The sequence below is a fragment of the Rhodotorula toruloides genome (assembly GCF_000320785.1).
Source record: "Rhodotorula toruloides NP11 unplaced genomic scaffold Scaffold16, whole genome shotgun sequence".
In the NCBI taxonomy this organism is placed as follows: Eukaryota; Fungi; Basidiomycota; class Microbotryomycetes; order Sporidiobolales; family Sporidiobolaceae; genus Rhodotorula; species Rhodotorula toruloides.
In genome coordinates, this window is record NW_015622976.1 from 464567 (window position 1) to 474552 (window position 9986).

The 9986-nt window shown below is 64.0% G+C and overlaps 1 protein-coding gene across 1 annotated transcript; it reads right to left on the reverse strand.

The window, feature by feature from the left end:
- Positions 1-138: 138 nt before the first annotated feature.
- Positions 139-9757, reverse strand: RHTO_02139 (uncharacterized protein; the record flags this gene model as incomplete). The annotated part of the gene is made up of 15 exons (XM_016415817.1): positions 139-705; positions 760-979; positions 1036-1137; positions 1195-1322; positions 1379-2162; positions 2221-2488; positions 2551-2793; positions 2853-4021; positions 4087-4559; positions 4620-4765; positions 4826-6669; positions 6731-7342; positions 7405-9218; positions 9279-9494; positions 9557-9757. 15 exons carry the CDS (start codon positions 9755-9757, stop codon positions 139-141), a joined length of 8787 nt encoding a protein of 2928 aa, XP_016272387.1.
- Between the last annotated feature and the right edge of the window lie 229 nt (positions 9758-9986).

Genomic DNA, 9986 nt, shown 5'->3' on the forward strand with positions numbered 1-9986 from the left:
CCTCAGCTACTCGCTCGCAAGCAGAGAGGATATGCGAAACCAAGAGAACCTTGCAAGGAAACGGGAGAAGATGCAGAAGACAGAGTAAGCAAGCAAGGGGAGGAGAATCTACGAGAATCTACGGATCCGACTGAGCATCTACTTCTGGGCGATGACGACGGCGCAAGCGACGTCCTCCGAGTGCGAGAGCGAGACCTCGAAGGCCGTGATGCCGGCGGCCTGGGCGATCTTCTCGACCTCGCCGTGGAGCTTGATAGTCGGGCCCTGCGACGTGGAGACGACCTCGATGTCCTGCATGCTGGCGGCGGCGCCCTTCGACTCGGTCTTGAGAGCCTTGAAAGTGGCCTCCTTGGCGGACCAGCGCGCGGCGAGGCTAGCGCGGAAGTCGGGTGCGGCCTTGCAGTAGGCGATCTCGTCCTGGGTGAAGTTCCTCTCGAGGAACGACTCCGAGGTCGGGACGGCGCTGATCAGCTCGACGTCCGTGCCGACGCCGAAAGCACCGCCGACAGCCGCGCTGACGAGCTTGTTGGCGACTTCGGCGTTGTTGCTGCGAGGGACGGTGGCAGGGAACTCCTTCGGCATCGAGTACGAGCCAGTCTTGTCGGGCACGGCGCGGACGAGCGGGTTGAGGAGGGTCGTGTTCTCCTGCTCGGGCGTGAAGGGCGTGCCGTCCTTGATAATGACGAGCTTGCCGTTCGTGAAGAACTGCACGAGGCGGAGTCAGCACGACTCGTGAGCGAGTAGAGCAGTGAGGCTCACATCGTTGAAGCGACGGTATGACCACTTCTTGCGCTGGTCGTTGAGCTTCTTGTACGCCTCGAACTGGGCGGGCTCGAGCGCGCCGATGAGCAGACTCGGGTGAACGATGAGAGCCTGGCCACCGACTTGACCGAAGCCGAACGAGGTGAGGAGACCAGCCTTGATGCCGTCGGTCTGGATCGACTTGGACGGGTAGAGCAGGTACTCGAACGCGCGAAGCCTGCGACGGACGGACGTCAGCTGGATGCAAAGGTAGGGTGAACGAGCGATACGCACTCTTCGCCGATGTTGTCGGCGTTGCGGTTGCCGGGAACGAGACCGCTCTGAATGACCTGGGCCAAGCCGTTGAGCATCCAGGCGGCGGCACCTCCCTTCGGGCTGGAGCAGAAGCACGGTCAGCGTGTATCAGTGGACGGGTCTTGTCGAAGGACGCACTGTCCGGTGAGCCACTTCTGAGCGATGACGGGGCAGGCGTTACCCTTGGCGCGGCCAAGGTGACGGAACTGCTCGTTGTACGCGTTCGACTCGTTCTTGTCGTTGGCAACGGTCGAGGTGCCGTGGAACTGTAGAGCAACGGTCAGTTGGGCTTCGGGGAAGCTGCCGGAGGACGCGAACGCACCGAGGCGACTCCAACGTCGTCGATGGTGAGACCCCAAACGGCGAGAGCGCGACGGAGCGGGGCGATGGTCGGGTCCTGGCCGGCGAGCATGCCGTACGTCGCGAGAGCCTCGGCCTCCTGGCGCTTGGCTTCGCGTTCGATGGATGCGAGGCGCTCGGAGACGTAGTCGTCGGGGAGCTTTGTGGCCTGTCCGTGCGAGGAGACCTCGAACTTGAGGAGCTCGGTCTCGTTCTCGAGCCACTGCGAGATCTGCTTGCGACGGAACTCGAGCTGGCGGCGGCGGTAGGTGACATCGAGGATGGGCGAGGGGTACTTGGAGGTGATCTCGCGCGCGGTACCCATGACACCGCGTCCGGGGGCGGGAATCGAGCGACCAGCCTTGTCGGTGGCGGTCGCGGTGTAGGCGACGATGCCGTAGATGGTGGCGCCCATCTCGATGGCCGTCTTCGCCGACATCAGGACCTGAGCACCGCAACCCATCGACTCCATGAAGCCGGCACGGGTGCTGGTCGTCGGACGCGACATCTCGTTCGGCTCGCGGCCGGCAGCGAACTCGGTCTCGCTGTTCGAGGTCGCCTTCATGTTTGCGAACTCGTACGAGCCCTCCTCGGAGAAGTCGTCGTAGCCTCCCGAGACCATGATCTTGGCCTTGCCGCTGAGGATGGTGTCGCAGGCGATCTCGACCGACTGGAGGGCAGTCGCGCAGGCGCCGACGGGGATCTTGATCGGTCCGGATGACGAGAGAAGGAGGAGGTTGACCCATCCGGCGACCGTATTGATGAAGCTGCGAGAAGAGCGCGTCAATACAGGCGACCATGCAAGGAAGAGGAAGCTGGACGCACGTCTCCTGGAGGATGTCCTTCTGGACGTCCTTCTCCTCGCGGCGGTCGCGGAACATCTTCGAGATACTCGTGATGCCTCCCATGCCGGATCCGAGCGACGAACCGACCTCGCTCGGGTGAATCCACTTGTAGAGCTCATACGGGTCGGTGATGCCGGCCATCATGAGCGCCTCGGCGACCGAGACGAGCGCCCACAGCGAGGTGCGGTCAACCTGCGAGGCAATGTCGTCGGGGATACCGAAGGCCTTGTGCGACCAGCCAGTCGGGACTGCGAAGCCGTAGCGCGTTCAGCGGATACGATAGGATCGGAAGCTAACGAACGGTACGCACTCTGTCCGGCGACAAGGCGGTCGAAGGCAACAGCCTTGGGAATGTGCAGCTTGGCGCCCTTCTTGAACTTGACGAAGAACTTGCTGCCGTCCTCGGTGTAGACGTCGACGAGCGCGCCGTGCTCGCGCTTGAAGCGAGCCGCGTCCTCCTCGGACGCCTCGATGGGCTCGAGGTCGTGCTGGATCTCGATCTCCTGCGTGAAGCCCTTGCGCTTCGGGTCGTAGCCGTTGAAGATCTCCGGCTCTGCGAAAGCGAGAGCGTCAGCGGGAGTTTAGCACGAAGTCTGAACGAGACCGACGCACCGATGAGGCGGATGCCGGTGTGCGCGAGAATGTGCTTCTCGTACGCAGCCTTGACGTCCTTGTCGTCCAGCGGTTCGTTCGTCTTGGCGTCGACCCATCCGACGTAGAGCGTGCCGTCCTTGAGGCGACCCTCAAAGTGCTTGATGAGGCCCATGACGTACGCAAGCTCGAGTGTGCCCTGGATGGAGAAGGTGCCGTTCGCCTCCATCTCCCAGCGCGTGCGCGACGAGCCGAACGGTCCGACCTCGGCGTAACCGGTCATGACTACGACCTTCTCGAGGTCGATGAGGCCACGGAGCTTCGCGAGCTCCGACTTGGCATCGATCGGCTTGAGCTCGGGGAAGGGAAGGGAGAAGTTGGCGCGCGGGGCGACGTTGATCCGCTGGTGTATCTGCTCCATCGCCGGGCCGTGCGCGACCTTGTAGTCGAACGAGTTGTCCTTGGCGATGGCGCGGCGGGTCGACGCGGTGAGGTTGAGCTTCTTGCGGATCTCGGTCGTGAGGTTGGCAAGGTCGGGGAGCTTGTCCATGCCACCGTTGAGGTCGGCCCAGACAGGCTCGATCTGCGCGACGTCGAAGACGAGCGGGTGCATGAGGCCGAGAATGTTGAAGGCCATCTCCTTGGCGGAGAACGTCCTGCAACCCTGCGCCTCGATACCTTCGGCGACCGAGTTCGTCGCCGACATGAGACCGGTACCGCGCGTCCATCCGATGACAGCGCCAGCGAGGCAGAGGTACTCGCCCCAGCTCTCCGAGCTCCAGCGGTTGAAGAGCGTCTCGAGCGAGATCTTCGACTCCGAGTAGAGACCGTCGTTGCCGAAGAGGCCGTGGTTCGGCGAAAGCGGGAGGACGACCTCGGTTGGGCGGGTCGTGAGCTTGAGGGCGGCCTTCTTCGACTTGACGGCACCGAGGAGGCGGAGGAGGTTGGTGAGCATGATGCGGTGGGCGAGCTCGGAGCGGTCGTCGATGCCGTCGATCTCGCGGCCGTTCTCGGGAAGGGCGGCGAAGGGGAGGATGTAGTCGAGGTCCATGCCGAGACCCTTATCCTTCGAATAAATGAAGTCGACGAGCGCCTCGACATCCTGCTTCGAGCCCTGGTTGAAGGGGACGACGGTGAGCGACGAGCCCTTCGAGCCGACCTCCTGGTAGATCGCCTGGTAGTACTCGACACTGCGGGGCGAGCAAAAAGGTCAGCATACTGCGGAAGGGAGGAGCAGGCGGGAGAGAAGGCGTACGTCGAGCGCGAGTAGCGCGAGGTCGTGATGACGACGCGAGCGCCACCAGCGAGGAGACCCTTGACGATCTCGATACCGATGGAGCCCTTGCCGACACCGGTCATGAGCGCGTTCTTGTGCTCGAAGGTGACACCCGACGTGGCAATCTCCTTGAGGATGTCGAGGTAGAGCGACGTGAGCTTGCTCGAGTATTGCCAGTCGTTGCCGATCTTGCGCTTGAGGTGCAGGAGAGGCACCTTGTCCTCGGGGAGGAAAGTCGCCTCGGAGACGGCTGCGGGACGGAGGAACTGGCTCGAGGGGCGGCGGGCGCGAGTGCCGGCCTTGTGGACCGGAGGAGGGCCGGCGTCCTTGCCGAGACCGCGAACGACCTCAGCGTACAGCGACTTGATCGACGTCATGTGCTGCTTCGAAATCTGCGGCTGCGACTTGACGAGCTTGTACAGCTTCTCGACCTGCTCCTGGACCTTGTCGAGCTGCGAGTCCGAAGATCAGCACGTCGTCCAAGCCGGAGAGGGAAAGACAAGAGTACGCACGTTGACGCTGGCGACGGTGACCTTTGAGCCGGCAGCCATCTCGGCGACATACTTCTCGAGGCGAGAGACGCCGGGGCGGTTGACCTCCTCGGTGATGATGTCGCCCTTGGCGTTGACGGTCGTCTTGGGCGCGGTCGGGAAGGTGACTATGCAGAGAGAAGGGTGAGAGGAAGCACAAGCTTGCAAGAAGAAGATAGCGAACGCACCGTCCTTGTAGAGCGGAGCCTGGCCGATCATCTCGCGGCAGTTGTCGAGGAGCTGCTGGCCGAATTGCTTGGCGAGGACGTAATGCTCGCCGCGCTCGACGGGGGTGTTGTCGATGGTGTACTGCATGTAGTCGATGAGAGAAGGGTCGGCGCGGTTCATGATGACAAGGCAGCGAGCGGTGATGTCGCGGTCGACGGTGGTGAGGCGGCCGAAGAGGATGTCCATCCACATCATGAGCGCGTCCTGACGGACCCAGTTCCACGACGAGTTGAAGTGGCGGGCCTTGAGCGGGTCGAAGACGGGCTGGATGCCCTGGACATAGGCGTCGCCGTGCTCGCGAGCGATCGAGTCGAGCTTCTCCTGGAGGTTGGCGACCTCTGCCTTCTGCATGTCGGCGAGGCGGTGGCCCTCGCGCGAGTCCTTGCCGAGGTAGCGGAGGAAGAGCTCGACCTGCTGCGAGACGAAGTTGTCCTGCTTCTCCTGCATCTTGTCGAGCTGCTCGGTGTTGATCATAAAGCCGGCGCCGCCGACAGCCGCGCCGCCTCCGCCTCCACCAGCGCCGAGGGTGATGCCAGCCTGCGAGGCGTACGCCTGAGCGACGCCGTCGAGCCAGGCCTTGGCGTCGGCCTCGCTACCGAGACGTTTCTCGGGCTCCTTGGTGAGCGCGACGAGGAGAGCGCCGTCGGTGCGGCCGGGCCCGAGACCGTGAGCCTTCGAGAGGTGCGCCTTCGCCGCCGAGAGACCGAAGCCACCGGGCATCTTGGCGCCCATCATGCGGGCGACGAGACCGCTCGTGTGCTTGCCGAGCGTGCCCGAGTAGCCTTGGTTGAGTGCGGCGCCAAGCTCCTGGAGCGGCATCTCCTCGCCCTTCTCGGGCGCACTGCTGAACTCGCCCTGGAGGTCGCCGAGGATCTCGTTCTGCAGGGTCGACTTGCCGCCGACAAGGTCCTTGATGGACTTGGTGAGGGGGACGTCGGGGATCTGCTTCTTGAGCTTCTGAGCGATGATGGCGCGAAGCGTGTCGGTCGCCTTGAGCGGCTCGTCGGGGACGGCAGCGGGCGCTCCACCGCCAGCTGCGGCCGGAGCGGCGAACGCCATCGCGGGGGCAGCAGCAGCAGCTCCACCGCCGGCGGCGAGCGAGATGCCAGCCATCGAGGCGTAGCCTTGCGCGACCGAGTCGACCCAAGCCTTCGCCTCACCCTCGTTGGCGAGACGCTTAGCCGGCTCCTGCGTGACGGCGAAGAGGAGGACGCCATCGATGCGACCGGCGCCGAGGCCGTAGGTCTTGCCGAGGTGACCCTGGACGGCGGAGAGACCAAAACCGCCGGGCATCTTGGCGCCAATCATGCGCGAGATGACGCCGGTGGTGTACTTGCCGAGCTTGCCAGAGTAGCCCTGCTGGAGGGCCGCGCCGAGCTCCTGGAGAGGCATCTCCTCGCCCTTTTCAGGCGCGCTGCTGAACTCGCCTTGAAGGTCGCCGAGAATCTCGTTCTGGAGGGTCGACTTGCCGCCGACGAGCTCCTTGATCGACTTGGTGAGGGGGACTTCGCCAACGGGCTTCTTGAGCTTCTGCGCGATGATGATGCGGAGCGTGTCGACAGCCTTGAGCGGCTCGTCGGCGACGGCGGCGGCAGGCGCGGCAGCGACAGGAGCGGGAGGGGGAGGGGCGGCGGCGACTGGGGCGGCCTTGGGAGCGGGAGCGGAAGGCGCAACTGCGGCAGGAGCGGGCGCCTCTTCGCCGGCAACGTCATCGAACTGGTAGTAGATCTCCTTCTGGTGCTTGGCGATGCAGTAGATCGAGCGCTTGATGCCGACCGACGAGTCGTGCGCGTCGTACTTGAGCCTGCAGCGGGAAGGGCAAGGTCAGCTTAGGCGTGCGAGAAGAGCGTGCGGGCGATACTGACTTCTGCGTGCGCGTAGCCATGCCGGTGAGAGTGGGCGACGGGCCAAGCTCGACGAGGCGCTCAAACTTGAAGTCGCGGAAGAGGATGTCCTGCGTCTCGATCCAGCGGACGGGCGAGGCGAACTGGTACGCGAGGAGCTCGATGAGGATGGCGTAGCCGAGCTTGTTGCGGTTCTCGGGTGCGCCCCAGCGCTCCTCGTCCCAGGCCTTGAGAATCTTGTTGAGGCGCGGCGACGACGTCTGGGTGTGGATGCGTTCGGCGTACTCCTTCGAGACCTCGTAGTGGACGGCGGTCAAGTTGGGGATGTAGCGGCCGACGAGGAGGTCGGCGTTGAAGTGCGCCGGGTTGACCTTCTTCGAGAGGTAAGTGCGGAACGGCATGACTCCCGCCCAGAGGTAGCGCGAGTGGAACGGCACGTCGATACCGGGGAGCGGGATCGTCGCAAAGCCGCGCTCGAGGGTGATGAAGCCCGTCTTGGCCTGGAGGTCGCGCGCCTTCTGGACGCACTCGTCGACGATCTCGCACAGGTGCTCCTTGACCTGCTCGATCGACATCGTCTCGGTGAGCTTGGCGAGGTCGATCTTCTGGATCTTGAGGAAGTTGAGGACGTTTCTGTTGCGCGTGAGAGGTCAGCTGCGGGCGAACGGGACGGAGTGGGAGGAAGCGCAACTCACGTGAGGGATTGGAGGGCGACGAGGTGACCGGCGACGACGTATTGCTGTCCCTCGACGTTGTAGTTGACGACCTCGATGAGGATGTTTCCGCGGCGGGCGATGGTGTCGACGACCTCGCGGAGGGCGGCGTCGCCAAAGCTCTTGCCGATGCGGCTCGGGTTGACGGCGACCATTCCGTACGACGAGCGGTTGAGGTGGTCGCGTTCGACGGCGCGCTGCATGGTGATACCGCGGTAGAAGACGACGTCGACGAGGGCCGAGATGGGGAGGATGTCGGCGATCGAGGCGAGAGCCGAGTACTCTCCGAGCGAGTGACCGGCAAAGACGCAGTCCTTCTGAACGAGACCCTTGGCGCGCATGTCCTCGAAGGCGGCCTTCTCCGTTACGACGAGGGCGATCTGGGCGAACTGGGTGGCGTAGAGGAGACCGGTCGGCGACGAGAACGTGTAGCGTGAGGTACGGAGGTCGATGTCGCCGAAGAGCGGGAGAGTCTTAACGTTGCCCTCATGGTCAGTCGTTGTGTACGACATGTCCATGTACTTCTGACGGGTTGCTTGGCCTTTCAACCCGCCGAAGTGCACAGTCTTTTCCTTGGGGTTCGTACGGACAATCTCGAGGATGGAGAAGCCGTAGACCTCGCCGAGGTGGCGGTCAGCCTCGTCCCAGACGGCGCGGGCGACGGGCGAGTTGGCGTAGAGCTCCATGCCCATGCCGGGCTCTTGCGAACCTTGACCGGTGAAGACGTACGCGGTGGGAGCCTGGGCGACCTCGGCGGTTCCGCTGAGAACGACGTTGCCGCCCTCGACGTCGACGGTCTCGACCTTGATGAGGCGGTTTCCGTCCGCGGTCATGCCGACGTGCTTAAGGCGGACCTCCATCTTGCGCGAGGGGAGGCACATGGCCGTGAAGCCGACCTCGTACTTGCGGACGCGCGCGCCGACGTTGTCTGCGGCGACCTGCTCGACAAACTTGCGCGTGCGGGCCGACGAGTGCATGCCGTGCGTGATGGTGCCGGGGAGGTAGGCGAGCGAGGCAAAGTACGGGTTCGTGTGAATCGGGTTCGTGTCGCCCGAGGTGAGCGAGTAGTCGAGGTTGGACGCGGGCGTCGTGAAGGTGCACTGGCCGGCCTTGGTGAGCGAATAGCCGCCGTTCTCGAGCATGATGGGCTGGTCGAGGGCCGAGCCGTGGCGCTTGAGGTACTCGATGACCGGGTCGCCCTGGATGACGCCCTCGCCCTCGGACGTGTAGTCGACCGTGGCAACCTTGACAGCGAGCTTGAGCTCGGGGGTGATGACGTACGCGCCGCCGGTGACGGTAGCCATCGCGTAGGACGACTTGTCGGCGTAGACATAGTTCGACTCGACCTTGAACTGGAGCTTGGTGCCGACCTCGAGGGGCTTCGAGTCGTCGTCCCACTGGAACCACTCCTTGGACTGGAGGACGGCGACGGCCTCGGGCGTGGTGATCGGGACAGAGTAGGTCGGGTGGGCGACGCGGGAGAATGTCTGGGCGTAGTCGCTGAACTTGCCGCGGTAGAAGAAGGACGAGGTGACCTCGATGAGCGGGATGCGGTCCTCGGTCGAGGCGTCCTTGCCCTTCGAGTCGGCGGACGAGACGAGCGAGATGACGCCGCGAACCGAGACGGTTTTGCCCGTGTCCGAGTTCGTGATTGATTCGATGCGCGACGTGGTCGTCACGACGTCGCCAACCTGGAGTGTGGGCGTGTCGGGGAGGACGCGGAAGCCGTTCGAGAGGTGGACGAGCTTGAGCAGGTCGCCGTCAATCGTCGAGGGGAAGATCGGCTTCATGATGGCCTGTGGGCGCGAGTCTCGTTAATTTGCGTTTCTGCAGCTCGAGGGTGTGAGCGTGCGCACCTTCCAGCCGAGCTTGATGGCGAAGTCGAGCGGGACCTGCATGCCGGCCTTGTGGTTGCGCTTGTACGCCTCGCCCTCGATGCCGACAACACGGCAGAACGCCTCGATCTCGTCGGCCGAGATGGTGACGAGGTCGCCCTGGAACTCGTCGGTGATCTTGAGCTGCGAGATGCCCTGGTCTGCCTTGTTGCCGAGGCCCCAGAGGTCCCAGTAGTGCTGTCGAACCGGAAATTGATCAGTTTCTCGCCCGTCTCTCGCTCAAACGGCCGCGCGCGCACCTGCTTGATCCTCTGATTACGGTCCTCGGTGATCTCGTGGATCGGGGCGTACGGCGTCGAGGGGTCGTACTTGTACTTGAGCTCGAGGGGGAGGGCGGGTTTCGACGCCTCGGGCTGGTTGAACAGCGTCATCGAGATGGTCGACGACTCGGGCGCGAAGCTGATGCTCAGCGCGAGCGGCAAGTCCTGCGCCGCGACCATCCTGTGCGGTGTTTGACGAGTCGTTTGAAGAGTGGTAGCGAAGTGGGGAGAGGAGGAGCGGGAGGAGAAAGCTGGAGAGGCGAACGGCAAGCGGGTCAGTGCGAGGTTCGCTCGAGTCCACTCGGACTGGATTGGTCGTGCGCACGTCGCTGCGGCGCTGAGCGGGAAGAAGGAAGCGAGAGGAGAGTCGTTGGGGTTCGTCTTCGCTCGTCGAGGTCGGAGAGTCGCG